This window comes from Limanda limanda, chromosome 3 (assembly GCF_963576545.1).
Source record: "Limanda limanda chromosome 3, fLimLim1.1, whole genome shotgun sequence".
NCBI classification, from domain to species: Eukaryota; Metazoa; Chordata; class Actinopteri; order Pleuronectiformes; family Pleuronectidae; genus Limanda; species Limanda limanda.
Genome location: NC_083638.1, coordinates 1,111,829 through 1,132,978, shown reverse-complemented (window position 1 = coordinate 1,132,978; position 21,150 = coordinate 1,111,829). Strand labels below are relative to the sequence as shown.

At 41.6% G+C, this 21,150-nt stretch overlaps 1 protein-coding gene and 1 long non-coding RNA gene across 2 annotated transcripts; both read right to left on the bottom strand.

Annotated features, from left to right (window-relative positions):
* Positions 1-2,301: 2,301 nt before the first annotated feature.
* Positions 2,302-9,651, bottom strand: LOC132998779 (CUB and zona pellucida-like domain-containing protein 1). The gene is made up of 12 exons (XM_061068526.1): positions 9,529-9,651; positions 8,554-8,762; positions 6,431-6,569; positions 5,604-5,658; positions 4,886-5,027; positions 4,656-4,799; positions 4,505-4,563; positions 4,013-4,203; positions 3,507-3,907; positions 3,208-3,307; positions 2,530-2,722; positions 2,302-2,438 (listed from the first exon to the last, which is right to left on the bottom strand). Exons 1-12 carry the CDS (start codon positions 9,649-9,651, stop codon positions 2,302-2,304), a joined length of 1,893 nt encoding a protein of 630 aa, XP_060924509.1.
* A 5,167-nt stretch (positions 9,652-14,818) lies between these two features.
* Positions 14,819-15,458, bottom strand: LOC132998045 (uncharacterized). Its single transcript, XR_009677973.1, has 3 exons — positions 15,381-15,458; positions 15,168-15,261; positions 14,819-15,076 (listed from the first exon to the last, which is right to left on the bottom strand). It is a non-coding gene; the product is annotated as an uncharacterized LOC132998045 (long non-coding RNA).
* Between the last annotated feature and the right edge of the window lie 5,692 nt (positions 15,459-21,150).

Below are 21,150 nucleotides of genomic sequence, written 5' to 3'. Positions count from 1 at the left end.
CGAGTCAGTGTGCGATGACATCCTCCGAGAGCTCAGTGAGTTTTGTGACTCAGCTGTTCTTCAGGCCAACTTCAGGGAGTTTGACCACAAGACAGACCTGGTGGATTTCTCCGTATTTACCAGATAATCTGCGGATTATGCTAATTGCATAAATATCCCGACCTCAACTCAAAGCATTCTCTAAGTCTTATTTGAATTGGAAACCGGAATGTACTATTCAGGTGAAACAAACCATTAAAAGCATAAGTAGTAAACTGAAAGTCGTATATACTCTCCTGATCAAAATCTTATGACCAGTTAAAAAATTGCATGAATTTGAATTTTGCACTGTTGGATCTTAGGAAGGTTGTGAGCAGGCAATTTATTGAAAACAACAATTTAACTCAAATAGGCTGTTCATCAGCTGATCAAAAGTTTAAGACCACAGCCTTTAAAAGCCAAAATCTGTCCAAAAATTTGGATTCCATGTCATTTCCTGTCAAGTAATCACACTGTGAAGATCTCTTGATGGCAAAGGCAAAATAGCTCACGTCCCAAATTAAGGCCATTACTGGTGCTGACTGCAGCCCAATAACCATCAGACGGCATCTGCGAAGGAAGGGCTTCAAAAACAAGAAACGTCTTCAAAGGCCACGTCTCCTTCAACGCCACAAAATTGCCCATTTAGACTTTGCAAGGGAGCACCAAACATGGGACATTCAAAGGTGGAAGAAAGTTTTATTCTCTGACGAGAAAAAATGTAACCTTGATGGTCCTGATGGCTTCCAACATTACTGGCATGACAAGGAGATGCAGCCTGAGATGTTTTCTACGCGGCACAGTGGAGGGGGCGCCATCATGATCTGGGGTACTTTTTCCTTCAATGGAACAATGGAGCTCCAGGTTGTGCAGGGGCGTCAAACAGCAGCTGGCTCTGTGGAGATGTTGCAGCGGGCATCCCTCATGACTGAGGGCCCTGGTCTGTGTGGTAACCACTGGGTTCTTCAGCAGGACAACGCTCCAATTCACGATGCCCGTCTGACCAAGACTTTTTTACAGGAGAACAACATCACTCTTCTGGACCATCCTGCGTGTTCCCCTGATCTTAATCCAATTGAGAACATTTGGGGATGGATGGCAAGGGAAGTTTACAAAAATGGACTTCAGTTCCAGACAGTGGATTCCCTTCGTGAAGCCATCTTCACCACTTGGCGCAACATTCGCACTAGCCTTTTGGAAACACTTGCATCAAGCATGCCAAAATGAATTTTTGAAGTGATCAACAATAATGGTGGAGCTACTCATTACTGAGTCAGTTTTTGACACTTTAATTTCTGTTTTAGGAGGTTTTTTTTGTTTTTTTAGCTGTGGTCTTAAACTTTTGATCAGCTGATGAACAGTCTACTTAGAACCTTCCTGCGATCCAACAGTGCAAAATGCAAATTCATGCAATTTTTCAACTGGTCTTAAGATTTTGATCAGTAATGTATGTGTGGAAAAGAACTCACAGGAAAGTACCTCGATTAGTATTTGTTGTTTATTTTTAAGCCCAACAACCAAAACAATGATTCAGTTCCAGTTTCCCAAAGGCGTCAGTGACATAAACACATTTCTGCTTTAGACTGTTGATCAAACAAAACTTGATATACGAGAATTTTCTTTGATTTGATAAACTAATGGTCAGAGGAAGCAATGATGATGATGAAGCTGCAGCCTGAATCACCATGGAGACCATCCCTGGACCTGAAGAGCATCACGTGCTGTTGCTTCATTCCTCCAGGTGACTCACATTTGGATTTTGCAGTTTGTAAATTGAGGTTTGGCGATGACTCTTATCAGGAGGTCACATGTTTGTAACTTGATATTTAATGTACATATACAACTCAGAGCGACATCAACCACACTCAACCGCCTGACACTTCCCTGATTGACTTTGCATTGACAAACACTTCAGTGTGTGAAACAGAGACACAGTATATAAACCTAATATATTCAGACACATGAGAAATGTGTGTGTTGGAAAGTAAAACACATTTCAATCAGAATACTTGTTTAAATCATATTGTAACACATCACAAATGGAACAGTTATAAAACCACATCAGATCCCGCCTGTAAACACCACACACCTTTCAGATTTGTTCAATATAAAAGTTAAATCTTACAAAAAGCTGCAGATATTCACGAGGATGTTGATATGAAATCCATCTGCTCACATTTGCACCTGATTAGATACATAAACCCCCACCGAAAACCATGAAAGAAGACTTGGTACAGTCTGAAGTGATCAATATTAATCAGGTATTTCCCATACGCTGCTGATTTAACTCTCAAATGTTGGCAAAGGTTGGTATTTGACCTTTGACACTTTGGCTCTGTACATGACCACTCCGCAGACCATGCCGACGGCTGCAAGAACACATCCAGCGATGAACACCAGGTTCAGATTCAGGTTGGTCGCTGAAGAAAAGAGAAACACAATGTGAGTCGAGCTTTGTCCAAAATCAAGCTGGGATTCTGCCGAGGCAGGTGTGCTCCAGGCGTGTCATACCTGTGGCTCCGACCCTCTCTGCAGATCTCCGTAAGCGCAATGGCCCCTGGGAAACGAAGTGACTTGCACTCTGGATGACAGCCTCTCTCTTGGAGCGGCGGGGGCTTGTCGACGTAGAGTTGATGCAACCTTTGGAGCACCTGGTGTTGGAGTTCCCTGCTTCACACATCATGACCGAGCAGCTGATGTACACCTGAACACAACAAGACACGCCCCCGATATGTCAGCAGACGTACAGATGTAGAGTCAAACCTCTGCTCTACTTCATCCTCAGTTACTGTGTCAGGCTTTTAGAACTTGTCCCATCAGAAAAATAAATGTATTAAACCATTTAGTTTGATCTTATTGATTAATTCACCTTCTTGTAAGTTACCTCCAGGCTCACAGGAGCTTGTTAGCCTAGATCAGTATATAGAATGGAAATAGAGGGAAACAGCTAATCTGTCTCTGTCCGTAGAAACAAGATCAACACTGAAGCATCTCTCCACCTGACTAAATGCTTTGTTTCCCTGAACTATAGGTTTAAGGGTAATACATATATATATATATATATATATATATATATATATATATATATATATATATATATATATATATATATATATATATACTGTATATATTTATCCACGCACACTGTCCCTTAATAATAAACAAAAGAATTTCTAATCCACTGCTGACCTGATTGTTCAGTCCGATGAACTTGAAAGCCTCCATGCTGAACTTGAATTCTTTCTGGTCAGCGGGGGAGTGGATCTGAAGAGTTGGATCCATTTGACACCTTTTCAAAGGAAGAAGAAAAGAAAAAACACGGTAAGAACAGTGCCCCTGTACTTAAATGCCACTGGGGGGAGCATAGGTGACACCGAGACGGCCCAGCTAGCTGCAAATCTTTTTACATATTTTACGTCCTTTCTTGAAGGCACCGTTACCCATGACAACCAACATCTGCCTTCAAACAGTAGAGTGTGTTTTCATACCCATTTTCAAAGATGGAGTAGGTTGGGCGGTAGTTGGGGTTGTCGTATGGTGCAGCTCGGCAGGACTCCACAAACAGCTCGGTGTTGTTGACCGAGGAGGTGGCCTTGATCTTCATGTAAATCCTGTTCCCAATGTCGTACTCCAGAGGATAAGCTGCTGGATCCATCCTGGTTTGGAACTGGTTGTTAGGGTAGAACTCAAACTGGTAGGTGAACGTGCCGAAGCCCTTCTCCCACACAGTGATGTTCTTCCTGTGTGCCACGAAGCCCAATGACACGTTTCCTCGTTTTGGGTACTGGCAGTAGAACTGCACCTCCATCAGGTGCTTCCTGGTGATCAGGTCTCTGGGGTTGTCCACCGTGGTGATTTCGTTCTTGAAGATGAGGTTCTCATCGTCTTCCTGCAGGACAGAAAGTTACGAATTCAGTCCTCATGCAGTAACCGACAAACAAGAAGCAGCACTGGTAACTGAGTGTGTAGTGAGATGACATGAGGCCCTCGCTACCTCGATCTGAGTGCCGCAGGCGTTGAGGGGGATGGTGGCGATGATGTGAGTGCTGTTGGAGAGTCTCTGGAGGCTGCAGGCCGTGTTGGAGGGATCGTTGAGCTGCATATGATCCTCATGGAGTCGAGGGAAAGAGGCTTTCTCAACCGATACTGTCATGGAGGACTCGTTGCAGATCACATGGGATTTAACTGCAACAAAACAAGTACATTTTAAACCATAACCTTTTCAGTACTTTATACACAGGATTATAATAAATATTCTATTTGATTACTGATCAAGTAATATATTTCATATTGATGTATGTTAGATGCTAATGTTGCTATTATTTTGTTGTTGTCAGGATTACCATGACGACACCAGCCTTATTGTATGGTGTGTGGTTCAGGCCGGTGTTTTTCTGCCCTCTGCTGGTCGAAAAGTGCTTAATGCAGCTTTCAGTTGTGCTAAAACAACATTGACTGTTGACAGTGACGTATCCTGGTGACTCACCTATTTCACTCCTGGCTTCCACAAGAACACACCTCATCTCGGACTGATAGAGGGCAGGCCTGAAAAACATTTGTGAACATGTGTGAAAAGTTAAACGATGTTTTCCTACGCACGTGATCGTGTCGACAGAGAACTGAAGTCCGAGACTCACGGTTTGACTGCTTCAACAGCAAAGCAGATCACGAAATGTTGTCCGTGGTCATCTGGGAGTGGCGTCCACCTGAGCACAAACTCTCCCTGTGTGTTCTGGTGCTTGCTGATATTCGCCGGCCCACTGACGATGATATTATTTATTCTGTGTGAAAACAGAACACAGTTATCTTGCTTGCTGAGATGTTTTGTTGCCACAAGGTTTCAGCGATCTTGTTGGTTCTCACTTACCTTGCATTTGTGGCATGCGCTTTGACTCTGATTTCCAATTCCTTGTTGACTCCTGCTCGGAAACGAGCTCCATTTGCAGGTGTTGGAGGCAGAAGCTTGGGCAGGAAAGCTCCCTCCTGACATGACGGAGCAGGGGGGTCCACTGGAATTTAACAAATGTGATAAGTGTTGAACAGCAATTAGCAAACTGCTACTGTGTCTTTTGTTCGTTGTAAAATCTAAATAAAGTCCCAGCTCAGTAAAAACCAAAACCAAAAACCTAGGATTAATATGTTGACAGAACGTCTCGTACGACTAAATTGTAATTTTTTTAAAAATAAGAACATGTTCTATAGCCAGAAATGCAGAGTTTAGGGAAATACATTATTTTGAAGAACAAAGAATTTCATAGTGAAGAAATTAAACTTGTCATGAATAAAACAATAATGTATAAGTAAAAATAAAAATAAACAACAAAAATAACCGCAAAATATAAAAGATCCGCAAAACACTGAGGAGGTGATTGAAGAAAAAAAATCTATTCAATTAAGTACAGGAAGCCATGGCCTCAGTATTTTGTGTCACACATTAGGGCGTTCTTAGAGGTCCAACACTTATAAAGACTTTTATCTCACTGAGCCCAGGGCAGCAGCAACAGGACCTCTGCTTGGTGGGACTTATAAAGAACAGTCTAACTTCAATTATTGTCATGTGTCAGGAAAAGTGAAAACATACTTACCAAGAAAAGAGAATTGTAGAGGAAGTTTGCTGAGAGGAGCCGTGGGTGTGGTTGTGGTTGTGGTTGGGTATGGGGTTGGAGGTGTGGTTGTTTTTGGAGTTGTGGTTGTGGTTGTGGTTGTGGGTGTGGTTGGAGTTGTGGTTGTGGTTGGAGTTGTGGTTGTGGTTGTGGTTGGAGTTGTGGTTGTGGTTGGAGTTGTGGTTGTGTTTGGAGTTGTGGTTGTGGTTGGAGTTGTGGTTGAAGGTGTGGTTGTGGTTGTGGTTGGAGTTGTGGTTGTGGGTGTGGTTGGAGTTGTGGTTGGAGTTGTGGTTGTGGTTGGAGTTGTTGTTGTGGTTGGAGTTGTGGTTGTGGGTGTGGTTGGAGGTGTGGTTGGAGTTGTGGTTGTGGTTGGAGTTGTGGTTGTGGTTGGAGTTGTGGTTGTGGTTGGAGTTGTGGTTGTTGGTGTGGTTGTGGTTGTGTATGGGGTTGTGGTTGTGGTTGGGTATGGGGGTTTGGTTGGGTATGGGTATGGGTATGGGCCTCTGGTTGTGGTTGGGTATGGGTTTGGGCCTATGGTTGGGTCTTGGTTTCGGTATGGTGCTCTCTTTCCTCTCCTCATGGTCATCGGAGTCCTGTAGGATCTGGATCCGTCTGCGTATTGCAGATTGATGTAGCCTTGTGGGAAATCCTCCACCACCAACTCAAGTCCATAAGCTTTGATGTTTGCTCGGGTGTAGTTGTAGTGCAATGTGCAAGAGCCCTATGAATGTGAATATTTATTATTAAAGGGAGGCAAAGCGTCAATACATTAAAACACAAAGTATGGAGATTCACATTCCTCAGCTGACCTGGTCTAAGAGGAAGCCTGGTGGCAGGTTGCATGAGTTGCACTCCCTCCCCTTGACGTTTCCATATCGACATCGAACTTTGTCCCCATCAGGATCAAAAGACGTGAGCTTGTATGTCCGAGGGCAGTTCTGAGGAACTCTTGGATATACACGATAACAGGAGTTAGTAAAAATAACAAAAGATGGAATCATCAGTTTTTAAAACAAATTCAAATTCTCCAGTGTTTGTGATAAAAGAGTTAAAGGTCGACAGGTTTCCAGGTATCAGCAGGAGACTTACCGGAGGATAGGTAGGATGCCGATTTCTGGTGATCTGTGTCAGACCTCTTTCCCAGATTTACCTCAGTCAGTAGATGCCAGCTCCTAACATTATTGGCCGTTCCCACCCAACAGCAGCTACTTGCCCTGGTGTGTGTGGAGCAGATCGAGGTGTGTGAACATGGCTGTTGTCAAGCAGGGATGATGAATAAAAGAATGCTCCACAAAGTGACTCAGTGAATACATGTTAAGAGCACAAAGGTGAAGCAGTTTGATTCATGAAGCACATTTCTTACACAGAAGAAGAGACAGAAACAACAACTCAGGGACCAAATTCAGAGAAATCAAGTCAAAATCTAAAAACACAGTTTCAAGCAAAACAGAGTAAAATAGGTGAAGAGATTAAAAGCCATTTAATAAGTAAATAGTAAAGAAAGGTGTTGAATAATAATTTTAATTAAAATACAATATAAAGACCTTACATGTCAAGCAGTTAGGTCAATCAATCAATCACATTTTATTTATACAGCACATATTCCCAAATCACAATTTGTCTCACAGATCTTATCAAAGTGCAACATCCTCTGATCTTAACCTGCAACGAGGGTCCCTCTCCCTCTGAGTAACTAAACAGGTAACTAGAGCAGGTGACTAAACAGGTAACTAAAGCTGGTCACTAAAGCAGGTAACTAAAACTGGTAACTAAAGCTTGTAACTAAAGCAGGTAACTAAAGCAGGTAACTAAAGCTGGTAACTAAAGTAGGTAACTAAAGCTGGTAGCGAAAGCAGGTAACTAAAGCAGGTAACTAAAGCTGGTAACTAAAGCAGGTAACTGAGGCCGGTAACTAAAGCTGGTAGCTTAAGCAGGTTACTAAAGCTGGAAACTAAAGCGGGTTACTAAAGCTGGTAACTAAAGCTTGTAACTAAAGCAGGTAACTAAAGCAGGTAACTAAAGCTGGTAAATAAAGCAGGTAGCTAAAGCAGGTAACTAAAGCAGGTAACTAAAGCTGGTAACTAAAGCAGGTAACTACAGCAGGTAACTAAAGCAGGTAACTAAAGCTGCTAACTAAAGCTGCTAACTAAAGCTGGTAACTAAAGCTGGTAACTAAAGCAGGTAACTACAGCAGGTAACTAAAGCAGGTAACTAAAGCTGGTAACTAAAGCGGCTAACTAAAGCTGGTAACTAAAGCAGTTAACTAAAGCAGGTAACTAAAGCTGGTAACTAAAGCAGGTAACTACAGCAGGTAACTAAAGCTGGTAACTAAAGCTGGTAACTAAAGCTTTTAACTAAAGCAGGTAACTACAGCAGGTAACTAAAGCTATGGACATTCCTACTAAGATGATCAGGTAGTCTTATTGTGAAGGAGAGTCGTAGCCCGTGCACATGGTCCTGTGTGTGGTTGGTGTATGTGACAGATACAATCTGAATGTGGTTCCACCACCTTTCTGCAGAATGACAGTCTGTCAGTCCTTGTTCAGACTTTAGCTTACTGCTCCCCAGGGGTCCCACAGGATTATTATGATTATCATTATTATCATTATTATTGTTACTCTTATTATACTTAAGAGATTTTAAGATTAGCACTAAAACTTTAGAGTCTATTCTGTAGCTCACTTACAGCCTGTGTAGGGATTTCAGAACAGGGTGGATGTGAGTTTTTATAGTTTGAGATGTATTGTCATGGCTTTAACTCTTTCAGATGTATCCCCCTGATTTCGAGGGGGTCCCTAACAGATAACCAGTACAAGGGACAGTAACAACAAACAAGTCCATCGCAGTCGTCAATTTTACTGGAAATAAAACCAGTTTTAACTTAGTCTCACTAAGCAGCAAGTGAAAGTTAAGTAGCTTTAAAAAGACTTACCTCATCTGAAAAGGTTTGTCACTGCGAACATTAGCCGTGAAAACTGTTTCAGTCTCACAAGAGCCTCCATAGTATCCTGATATGGTGGTGTGCCTGTCAACCATACCCGACGGACTTCTAGCGACAATGCGACAGTTGCCCCCGTAGCAGTTCCACCCATAGGTATAATGCCCACATGTCCTGAAGGTTGACCTGCTGCGAAGGTCCACCTGCGGGGAAAGATCACACTGAACACTCTGCTTCCAGCTGGTTGCTCTGCTCAAACTGAGGAGGTGATTATTGTTTGCAGAACGCAGCCGCTCACATTTGAACACCAAGCGAAGGGCCACATTTCTCCAACTCTTGACTCCCTTAACTTAAATTGAGGACTTTAAGATCCTTGATTAACTTTTAAAGCTCAGCATGGTCTGTTCCCAGGTTAAATAACAGAGCTTCTACCTGCCTTGCTCTGAGACTCAATCTAACATTTTACCACCAACACCTGTCAGTAGTACCAAAGTCTAGATGCTCTGTATGAATGTGTGTGTGAATGGGTGAATGTAAAAACTGTACTGTAAAGAGCTTTGAGTCATCAAGACTAGAAAAGCGTTACAAAAATACAAAACCATTTACCATTAATTATTGTTTTATCCTCATGTATTTTGTCAAGCACATTGTAACCTTGTCTAGAAGTGCTAAACAATTATAGTTATTATTATTGTTGCTATTAGTACTTTGTCTTGTTCAAAGCTAATTAGGGGCAAAAATCAGAAATTTAACAGTATCCAATTCTTTAAGAATTTCATATGTAAAATGTATAAAATTACTATTGTTATTTAATCAACACATTTTTTTGTGGCCTTGATCCTTAACTAGTAAATCAAACCAAATAAATAAAGCTCTCACAAAATAACGAGTAATAATTAAGAGGAATAGGACATTTCTATCATGGATCAGATTCACACATTGTCTCGATGTCATCATTGCATCTCTCACCTTGTACGTTCCATCAGGGTTTTGTCCCCTGTAGATGTAGCTCGCACTTCCCCCAAAGTGATGTGATGCAGACGCCAGTGAGACCAGGAGCAGCTGAAGTAGGAGCACCGCTGTGGAAGCCATGATGCAGAGAACTGCTCTGTGTCCCGGGTGCCTCTCACATCCACCTGCAGCATCTTATATACTGTAAGCTGGAGTCTGATGGAATGCGCATTGAAAACAATGCAGAAACTGCAAAACCTGTTTGAACGTAAAGGAAAAAAACGTCTTTCTGGGAAATGAGTTTCAATTTTGTGCGTGTAAAAAACCCAATTGTGTTACGTGGTTGTTATTGAGCATATTTTCACCAGTAACAAGCTCCCACAATAGTTTAGAATCGTCTGAGCAGAGGAACAAGAAAGCTTTCCTGATTTCATATGAAGTTAAAGTTCTGACTGTCAGAACAGAGCTGCTGCTTCACACTTCTTATATGAATGAAATGACATTAGAAGAAGTTAGTACATGGATGCAGGTGTATTCACAGAAACTAGTCCAGACAAAGTCACAGAACTTTACAGGAGTGGGTTTGAGATCCCAATGAAGTTTCAGTTCGGTTTGTGGACCAACTCCTCTACAGTATACTCATGTGTGGACTCATGCAAGAAGAGAGCAACTGTATTTCTGTAGTTGTATATATACATTTTAGATATGTATATTTTTATTTCTATTTTGAATTTTTATATTCTATTTTATCTTATATTACTCGATTTTTTTTGTCTGCTTGTAATATTCTGAGCATTGCTATAAGAGAGCCTGTGACCCAAGCATTTCATTGTAAGCGACTGCTTAATGTAATCGTTGTGCATATGACAATAAACTCTTGAATCTTGAATCTTGAATTATTCCTGTGTAATCATATGGGGAGTCATTAAGTTGGAGCCTATATGGAAAACCCTAAACCTGTTCTACTGCTGCAACATTTGAAAGTGAGGGGTCTGACTGATGTTCCAGTAATCTTCAGTTTCAGGTCACAAAGTTATGCGTACCAAACACAGTGGGTGTGTACTTACAGTAAGTGTCTAGGACCTAGGAGGAAGTTCATGCTCAGAACATTCCACTGAGCCCATAAGGCCTAATAATGACAACGTGTACTTAGACATGGAATGAAGGCTCTTGTAAACCTAATACGTGTTGTGCAATTGATACATTAAACGTGACACCATTTCCTGGTGTGCCTTTGGCATTCAATAAATGTGGTTATGAGAAAAAAGATTTAATTTTAATATTAAAAATATTAAGATTTAATAATAACTTTAATTGATTCAAGTTACCTTGGTGCACCACCCTTCAAATTAAGGGCAAAATAGCCAATTTATTGATTAAGTCTCATGAAAGTACTAACCACAATTTGGAACTCTGATTAATAATTACCATGTAGATAGTTAGCAAAGTTGAAGCATATAGAGTTTGTGACTGTAGAGGTTGGTAAAATTCACACTTAGGCAACATTAATGAAAACAACATTTGTGAAAGATACATTTTTATTATGAAGATAATAAACTATAAAAACACAAATTACTAAAAGTGTACTAACTACATAAATATGTGTATGTGAACAAGCGTGTGTGTGTGTGACTGATTGTGCTTTCTAAATGGTGGCAGGCCACTATGAAGGCAATAAACCATCCCCCCCAGTATGTTTACGACATGTAGTGGGGGTCAGAGAGAGATGTGTGGGGAGATGTGTGTGTGTGTGTGTGTGTTTGTGTGTGTGTGTGTGTGTGTGTGTGTTGGTGCCAAGTTAGAAAGTAGCTTGTTGCACGCAAAGAAAGACTGAAGAGCAAAACATAACCAACATTAACTTTCAAATAACTTATCACCAAAATATCACGAATCCAACTTATAAACATCACAAGGAATTGAATAAACAATTCTTTATAAACAAGTCTTTGCTTAGCCTAGTACAATTATTAAGCCCAGTTGTGATACCGTTCATGAAAAGGGGGAAAAGGTGGATGTGCTGTTTGAAGTCCAGTGAAGTCGTCTGGCTGGTTTGTGGCTCCTGGTGTTGTGGTTCTGCTGTGCAGAGAGACAGAGTGAGACACATGTTAACCTCTTAAGAGGCAGCTGAGATTTGCTTAAAACATCTGTCTGTCTGAGGAATACCCAAAGTAAATTGAAAGCTGTTCTTGAACCACTCTAAGATCTACTGGCATTGAGTAATAGCAGTTGGAACACAGTGAAGTAGAAGGTTTTAGTTTTCGCCTGAATATTTTCCGGTTTTCCGTTTGGAGACTCCAAAGGACCCTTTGTAACCATGGTAACCACATAGGCTAAAAAGGCTATTTTTACAATCAAAATCATACTTTTATGGAGACAAAACCAGTCATATGGTTTATACAAATAAACATCTTTCATGTTTAATGGGGGCGAAACACGGACGCACGATGCTCTGGGACCAGTTGGACACTGTTGCGCAGGGACTTGCTTGGTGTCTCCTCATATTTTTACCGTGAAAAATTACATCTGCATGTTGGAAATTTCATTGGCTAAACGATACCCCAGTCATCAGTACAATCGGTTGCAATTGGCTCAGCCTTTACACGTCAGAAGAAGGGCAAGCTCTGTCTGCCAACGAGGTCTCTCGTTGGCTATTGTAGGCTGTGGACAACCCATGCCAGCTCCAGAAAATACATCAAAGTTTTCACGTAGCTGCTGGCTTCTCTGAGATTACGCAACAGCTGACTGTGGCTATTCTTTGATGTAATAGTGTGTTTTGGACTGATTATGTTACTGGATTGGATCGTCTTTACCAACAGCGTTTTTGTTGGAATGTTATCGATCTGTGGAATAACATAATGACTCTTAGGTGAGTTACGTCGACTTTGTGATTGTTTTTTGTGTGTTAGTGTTCTGACTTAAACGTTGATTGTACCGGCTGTGGTGATCGGATCTTGAAATGGTTAACATCAGTCGAATCAGAAGAACCTTAGCTTTCTAACAATATGTTGCATTAGTACCTAGCTGTACAACGCAGTTCTGTACTGTTCTGTATGTAATTACACTTGGGGTGCAGTATCATTATTATGCCACTGTGAGGCGGTGAAGTAGTAGGGACGCAAGCTTATGTCATCACTGATTTGCCAGTGCTAAGACAATAAACACAGCCACCTGCTCAACAGTTCACCGTGTCCGTCAAGTGTTTCCTCTCCGAGTGCTCTGTCTCTGTCTCAGTATCTCAGTCTCTCAGTCTCTCTGTCCATCTCCGGGCTGGCTCACAACCCTCCTGTGGTAGTCACAGCATATGCTGATGTTGGGATTTTATATCAGTTTGGTCCAGATATATGGCCTTCACACAATGACTTATAATAACCGTTGCTGCTTGGTGTTAATCATGAAGTTGGTTAGAATGTGTGTGCGTCACATTGCTGGTCAGCCTCACTCCTGTCTTGATAAGAGCCGCTGCCTGTTGTGGGAACTGTAAATCTGTGACATACTAAACACTGTACATTAACTAGTTCGTATTAAAGCATAACTCCTTAGCTTTAGTCAACATCACACAAAGTTCAAGCAGCTGCCCCAGGTTCTGAAAGGCGTTGTTTTGTTTGGAGGAAGCACATGTTTACACAAACAGAACATAAAGCCGATAGAGCAGGAACACAATATTCTTTACTCCAATGAACAACAACACCGATCCACAAGGCATCAGTCGAGTCAAGGTTTGTTTGTACCTTTTCTAAACTGTCATGAAATGAAAATTTTGACCAGCAACCATCAGAAGAGGAGCCAAACTTGTAGCGGCTTCTCATCACTTCCTGATTCCAGCTCCAGGAGGCTGGAACTATGCCTGCGAACTAGGGCTGCTCGATTATGGAAAAAAATCATAATCCTGATTATTTTGGACAAAAACGAAATCACGATTATTCAAACGATTATTAATATGTGCCCTTATTTTTTTAAATGACTAACCGGAAGTACCAGTCACTTCCGGTTCCGGTAAACACTGATAACGGCTGCGTGTCTTATTCCTCTGTAAAATCATGCAGGATATCGGTGCCTGGTTATTCAAACCGGGCACCGATATCAACCTTAACACTCTCCATAAAAACACTTTGAGAACTTTGAAATTTCCTCTCATTATTAAATGTCCCCATCTGCCCACCCACTACAAGCACACACAGAGAGAGAGAAAGAGAGGGGTGGGGGGGGGGCTATGAGGACCATCATCATTTACCCCCGAACCCCGACATTGAACGGGTTCCATACAACAAAAAGGGGAGAATCGCGAGTTGACCCGCGGCCGCTATACTGTGTGGTGCTGCTGCTCAGATTCGATCGGAGTCGATCACACGGGGCTGCCCTCACTCTGCCATTTTCCACTCGCGCTGTTTTTTAAATACCTCCGGTCCCCACGCACACAACTCGCATCCTTCACTTCATAGCTGCTTGAGAGTGAGTGCCAGTCAGCGGGGGGGCGCTGAATGCTCCGGGGGAGGGACTGAATTGCGAATGCGCGTCTCTTTCGAAAAAAAAATGCAAAATAAATGTTTCAACTCGATTATAGGAGTTTGGAGATCGTTTGACCCAATAATCGTAATCACGATTAAATTTCGATTAATTGAGCAGCTCTACTGCGAACCATCGAGGAAGAACCAAGTCTCGACTCCCCTTCATTATTGACCAATCAAGTTATACCTACGGTTATAAAATATTATAACCGCTGTCCGTGGGGTGCGACTCTTGCACTAGACGAAAAGCAGTATTATTGTCACAGTGAACCTCTTCGGACAGGCCTCATCCCCTGCTGTAACCAACTGTTTCCATGATGTTCCCTCGGCGTTCGCCAGTGACAATAAGCTGAGTCTATCGGCGTTTGCGAACCTTAATGGGGATATGGAGAACAAAGGAGAGAGCCGTGGGGGGGCTCCTGAGCCTCGCGGACCGATCGCGACGTGTGATCTAATTAGCATATGAATCGGAGTCCAGCCGCTGGCTAGAACCTCTCTCTACTCACCATTGGAGGAAACCACAGACCCTTGAAACTAATGTCACTCGTGATTGGTTGGTAGAAGTGTTGCTATTGGTCACCTTATGGGTCATTGCAGTGCACACGTGGGGTCACAGCATTCCGCACGTGGGGTAAGCCCCTCCCACACAATATTAATAATAAAAATGTATATATTAATATTTATTATTATTTATTAGTAAGCCTTTACCAAAAGCACTGCAGTTAATTAAAACTAAACATTCATGTGATGCTTGATGCTATAGGTGAACATATTGTACAGGGAACAAATGTGAACAAGGTATATGTGGAGTCAAAGCTTTATTTACATACAGCAAAAATATTGTACAAAAACTCAGATGAGGCTTGAAATGTTTCTCTGCAGCCTCTGGGTCATGACTTCTTTGTGGGACTCTGTCTGAATCTTCTCCAGTGTGTAGACGTCTGTGGTGTGTAGCTGTGAGATCAGTGTAGCTTCCAGTCTTATATGAAGTGTGGGACACAGGTCGGTGCGCTCCTGGCTGTGGAAGGATGGATCCATGTCATCTGTCCCGCTTCAATCAGCTGTAAACACATTCAGTAAAATTAGCACAGTTCAATGACAACATACACCTTTACATGTAACTGGAAAATTATTTAATGAATATAACCTTACCCTCTTTCTTCTCCGACAACTCCTCAATGCTGATGTAGGGTCTGGTTGGATCATACTGGCTCATAGTGTGTCTTTGTACGTCATGGACAGGCAGCTGGAAAACAACACGAGTAACATGACTTTATTATTAATAAACGGAAATGGCCGCGCTGCATCACCGGTGGAAGATCCACAGCAAAAAAACACCAAAACAATTCATAAACAGTTACTTACATTCAATGGCTTAATTTTCTGCACTTTAAATCCGGACTTTCAGCGTCTCGGCCTCACGCGCAGTGACCGCCTCGTTGTGTTTGTGTGTGTGTGTGTGTGTGTGTGTGTGTGTGGGGGGGGGTCTCAGGCTGTGAAAACATACAGAAAAAAGTCACGTTGATGAAAAAACTTAACGAAAACAAACTGTTACATCTAAGTAATTCATACATATTTACACATGCACTAGATCTGCTCCAGCACTCGATGCTGTATTCGTATTTTAGCAACTTTCTCGCTATCCCAAACAGTGGCGGACATGCTTTTCAGATGTAGGGTTAGCTTAGTGGTTAGCATGGCGGCTCCGTTTAGTTTAGCTCTCACCTTAACTCAGGGACTGTGCGTCCGTCTTCTCCGCCTCGACTCGTCCACACCGGGCCCGCGGCTCTGCTTCCCACGCACTCATCTTCTCCTCCAGGGAACAGCGTCGCGTCGACTTCAGCAAGTTATTTACCCACTCGTACGGGACAAGCTAAACACAAGCCGGAGTTTCATGTCTGGTCGACACTCGACGCTGCTGCACGGCGTTTACGAGGCTGTGATTGGACGAGTGCATCAGCTGCTGACGCGAGCGGGTGACGTGAGGTTTTCACAGTTTCCTTATCTTAAAGCAGCGGTTACTTCATATAGGATGAGTATGTGACTGAGGCCAGGTTTATTTTTTGTGGTGTTTAGTACATTTACACACATGATTCACGCTGTTGTGTGTTCGTAACCTTATAGTTGAATGCACTTATTGTAAGTCGCTTTGGATAAAAGTGTTGACTGTTTTAATGGAATACTGAGAAGTTTAATAACAACAATTAGACAATTGAAGTTCAAATTATGAAGGAATTTAAGCTCTATATTGTGTCTCCTTTATATTTAAAATAATAATCAAACTGAGTGGAGATGTATGTTGTAGCCAAACAGCCGGCTGCTGTGTTTTGTCACTGTGCAGTCCATGGGGGATTAAATATTACACTGAAAAAATAAATCATTAAATCAATGAATGTTTCATAGCAATTTTGAAAGTAGTGGTGAAAAGGTAGCATTTATAATTCATGAAAAAACAGCTTAGTTTGCCATTGACATGTGAATTTGATGCCAGTATTTTGGGAGGACAGATATTTTTATGGAAAGCCAGTAGAAGTTTGGAGCTTACAGGACACAGATGATCATACCCAGCATCATTTCTTTGCTGGTAGAGGTGTGGTTTACACTTCCTCTGTGCATTTAACCAGCACAATTGAAAAAGTGACTGTAATCATGCCACTCTGTACAGTTGTTGAGATTCAGGATTGTTTTGGATGACAATAAAAATTTGAAATAAAGTGCATTGTTTAATTTGACAGCATTGACCTTTGTTCGTGGTATACAATGTAATTCATTATAGCACACTTACTTATTTAAGAACAATTTAAAATTTCAGGTTTTATATATATTTTCAGCCTGGTTCACTCTGCCAGATAGTTTAGTATACTCTTAGAAAAAGGTGTTATATGCTCTGAGGGGAACTATCCTGGTTTGCATTTGTGAAGCTCAGAGCATTGTCATTTGCATGTGAAAGCGTCCTCTAGGCGTAGGAGTAGGGGGGTCACCTCACAACAACTCTCAGGCTTGACAACTGCAGAGTTTCCTTTGCTGCCTGCAGATACGTGTGAAAGTCGTTAACCGAAGGATGTGCCAACACTTTCCTTCGACACAGATTGACACCAACGCTTGTTTTCATGCAGTGTTGACTGCCCGGTGCTGCTAGAGGGCCGGGGCTGTGCGTTGGGTGCCCATTTCTGTGCTGTAACTTTTCATACCTTTTCGTTGCTTCTTTATAAATACTTGATTGAACCAAACCGAGACTGTTTCTTCTCATATTAGGAATAAAAGAACACGACAAGCCCCTTAGCGCAATCGCACGCGGGCAAGGCCTACAAGCATATAGTATAATCACATGGACTGATGACACTAAGAAAGCTTTCACTGACATGAAACTGACCTTATAATTCTTCCCTGACTTTAGGGCTACCGAACCCTGACCGACCTTTCACACAGGCAGTTGACGAGAAGGGGGGGCTACATGACATCAGTGCTACTCCCAGACCATGGAGGCAAAAGAGCCCTGTGGCATTTTCTCAGCGAAACTTTATCCTGTTGATACAGGCCTCATTACTTGTCTTAGACCTGTAGTAGCTACAGGGAATGCTGTAATGGCATCCCGGGATACAAACACATTTTCCTTCGGTAATTCACACGATGGCATAATACGATGATCCAGGGAAGATTCGCGAGGAATAGATTGCTTCTGTCTGATCGCTCAGGTGACCAATCCTGCTCAAAACTGAGTTTAGGACCTCCTACCTCATTGAGATATGGACACAGATATGCAGAAATAAATAAATGTTGAAATAAGTTTAAGACATTTATTCCTTTATTTCTGTTATTATTTCAAGCTAAATATATTTATTTCTGCATTTATATATATATAGCAATTATTTATGTAGTCATACATTTAATTATTTATTTCTACATTTATGGATTCATTTATGGATTTATTTTCTTGATTTATTTATGTATGTATGGATTTATTTATATATTTAGTGTTGTGCAATAGGAGTAGACTTGACGTTGGCTAATTATTAATAATCATGAAATATGATTATTAAAATAATAAAAGATTATTTATTAAAAATAATTAAAAATGATAAGGCCATAACTTATCGTAGAGGGGCACCACCCTGGTTTCCAGGGACCAACGAGTCAAACTATAATTATCAGTCTCATAATGATAAATGTCAAATTAATAATGTCAATATTCTAATATTAACGATTACTTAATTAACAGTGAAGGCTTCTAAGTTCGAGCACAGGCAATCATAATCCAGCTGTATTCACACACTTATGCACAAATAATCACAGACTACAGATACTTTAATTACAAGTATTTATTAAAAAGGTGAAATAAAGTTATAATGTTATTCAATGATTCATCATTTTAACAAACTCCAATATTTCAAAGATAAACACAGCAGCACTTATCACAATTCAGAAAATACATGTAAAACCTGCGGTCTACCTATGTATGTCTGTCTCTGTGTGTGTGTGTCTGTGTCAATGTGTCTCTCTGTGTATGTGTGTCTATGTGTGTGTATGTGAAATAAAGTTAGTGTTATTTAATGATTTATCATTTTAACAAACTCCCATATTTCAAAGATAACAACAGCAGCTTATCACAATTTAGAACGAGCATGTAACCTCTGGTCAATCTATGTGTCTGTGTGTGTGTCCGATCATGATTCGTGGAATCAAGGCCTAAAAACTCTCAAAATGGCGGATTGACTACAAAACAAGATGGCGGAGCCGTTATGAATTTAGAGCCAGAATGGGAGGAGAGAGGGAGAGAAGGCGTGGCAATAATAGACTCAAGATGGTGGTTTAACTTAACGTTATCCAAAATGGAGAATATGTTAATGACCATGTGGCCTGAACTCACAATGGTGGTCGCCAGATGAATTACACAAAGGAAATTTCAGACAAAGAGAATTCTTATCTCTGCTTGGCTTTGGGGGCCGAATGGTTTCCAGATGTGTTCAGCCTCTCTGAATATAGATTTAACTATGTTACATGAACTGTATTCTAAATACAAATCGGAAGTGTGTATAGGTCGGTTTAGAAGGAGAGAGAGAGAGAGAGAGAGAGAGAGAGAGAGAGAGAGAGAGAGAGAAAACATGTAAGGAGAGTTCAAAGAAGCTCTTAAAAACACGCCAGAGATAGATTAACAGTGATTCACCCCTCAGCCCTCAAGCGAACGTTGTGGGCCGAGGTTCTGATCGGTGAAATCATTGCAGACTCACACAGACGTTAACAGTGCGGGCGGAGGCGCTTCTCGCGGCCCTATTCACTGCAACACAAAACATTGCCATCAAACCGGAAACCGGAAGTAGCGGCTCGGAGTAGTGGCCGGCTAAAACAATGGAACTCGGAGGTTCCACCAACAAAATACACTCAAGTATTAAATCAATACGCTACGTATTAAAACTAACATCTGCCCAGACAACATAAGCCTCTCTTACTGTAACCATGGTTTCGTGGGGTGCATGCGCGTTGGCGCGAATCTCCCGGAGGTTCAGTGAATCGCTTGAAGTCTCTCAGGCGGGCTCTCGTGAGCACCGCAGCTGGGCCGGAGCCGATCCGTCGTGCTCCGTGGCGAGATGAGGTTTCGTCTTCTTCTGCAGCAGCGGAGCTCGTGCTCACTCACAGGAACGTGCGGCTGCTTCTAGCCGTTGTAGATCATGTTGGGAAAAGAATAAAAGTAAAGTCCGTGTTGGGAAAAGAATAAAAGTAAAGTCCGTGTCTCACTCTTCCCGAGTGAGATTCCTGTTTGTCTTTTCAAGTTAAAACAGCAAAAGTCTTTTCAAAATAAAACTTTGACTGAGATAAAAGAAGAATACTGGAATGAGTTAAAATAATTGTCTTATCGCCTCCATTAGTTTACTGAGTCGTCTGGTAAAGCCTCGGGAGGCCTAGCAACTTGAGTAGGGTGGAAAAGAGAGAGGACAAAGAGAGTCTCTTAAAAATACCGAGTTAACTATTAAGACCCCTAGGGGTCTTGTTGTAGCTTGGGCATCTGAGTAAAAAGAGAAAGGTTTCTGTGAGCTCAGCCTATTTAAGTCATGTTCCAGGTGACTCCCCCCTGGGAGGAGGGGTCAGGGGTCAGTGTGGCCCCCGGCCAATTAACTATCAGAATTTGGCCCCAAGGGGCGGTTTACAGTGGGGGACCCAGGAAGTGATCTTCTGCCACATGGAGATAAGAGCTCCATGCTGGATTTTTAAATGTAAGGGGTCTCCTGAGGCGGGTCCCAAGTTTTACGACTCTTTGTTATAAGTCAGATCACTGGGAACTCAGTCCCAACAGTAGTTATACTAAAGTCATTTTTCCGTCCTCCAAATTTACCAGATAATCTGCAGATTATGCTAATTACATAAATATCCCGCCACGCAACTCAAAGAAATCTCTAAGTCTTATTTGAATAGGAAAACAGAAGGTAGTATTCAGGTGAAATAAACCATTAAAAGCATAAGTAGTGTGTTGGAAATTTCTGCATTTGGGTAATGGTTAATGAAAAAACAGACATGTATGTAGAGGAACGAATGAACAGATGGGTTTCTGTGAGTTAACTCAAGGTTTATGAGTGTTGTTCAAGGAACTTCCTGGGAGCCTTGAGTAGCAGATGGATCCAGGGGTCTTTGTCTTGTAAACAAAGATAAGGGGTCTGGGACAGAGATGGTGACAGGATGTCTGCCCACCCTGATCATACATCCAAGAAGCTGATGGATAACTTTCTGCTCCTTTCAGGGAGGGGCTTGTGATTTATAAGAATACTGATTCTCCTGTGCTCTTTGCTCATTGTACATGTCACATCAGGTGATGTGTATGGTGAGTCCATCTGCAGAGGGATTAGAATTAAACTTAACGAAAGACAACAATATGACTTGTGCTTGTTTCTACAGAAATTTCCATGACAGTAGGTAGACTGAAAGTTTTATTTGAGTGGAAAATAACTCACAGGAAAGTACTTCGATTTGTATTTGTTGTTTATTTTTAAGCCCAACAGCAAAAAAAATGATTCAGTTCCAGTTTCCCGAAGGTGACAGTGACATAAACAAATCTCTGCTTTAGACTGTTGATCAAACAAAACTTGACATATGATAATTTTTGATGAATTGATAAAATAATGGTCAGAGGAAGCAATGATGATGA

What these genes read in the sequence shown, in the direction of transcription:
- LOC132998779 (XM_061068526.1), bottom strand. Translation starts at nt 9,651, where the DNA reads ATGGCTTCCACAGCGGTGCTCCTACTTCAGCTGCTCCTGGTCTCACTG. An exon ending in GACAAACCTTTTCAGATGAG is followed by an intron (nt 6,570 to 8,553) that starts GTAAGTCTTTTT and finishes TGTATATCCAAG; the next exon opens with AGTTCCTCAGAACTGCCCTC. An exon ending in CAGGCTTCCTCTTAGACCAG is followed by an intron (nt 5,659 to 6,430) that starts GTCAGCTGAGGA and finishes CCAACCACAACC; the next exon opens with ACAACCACACCCACGGCTCC.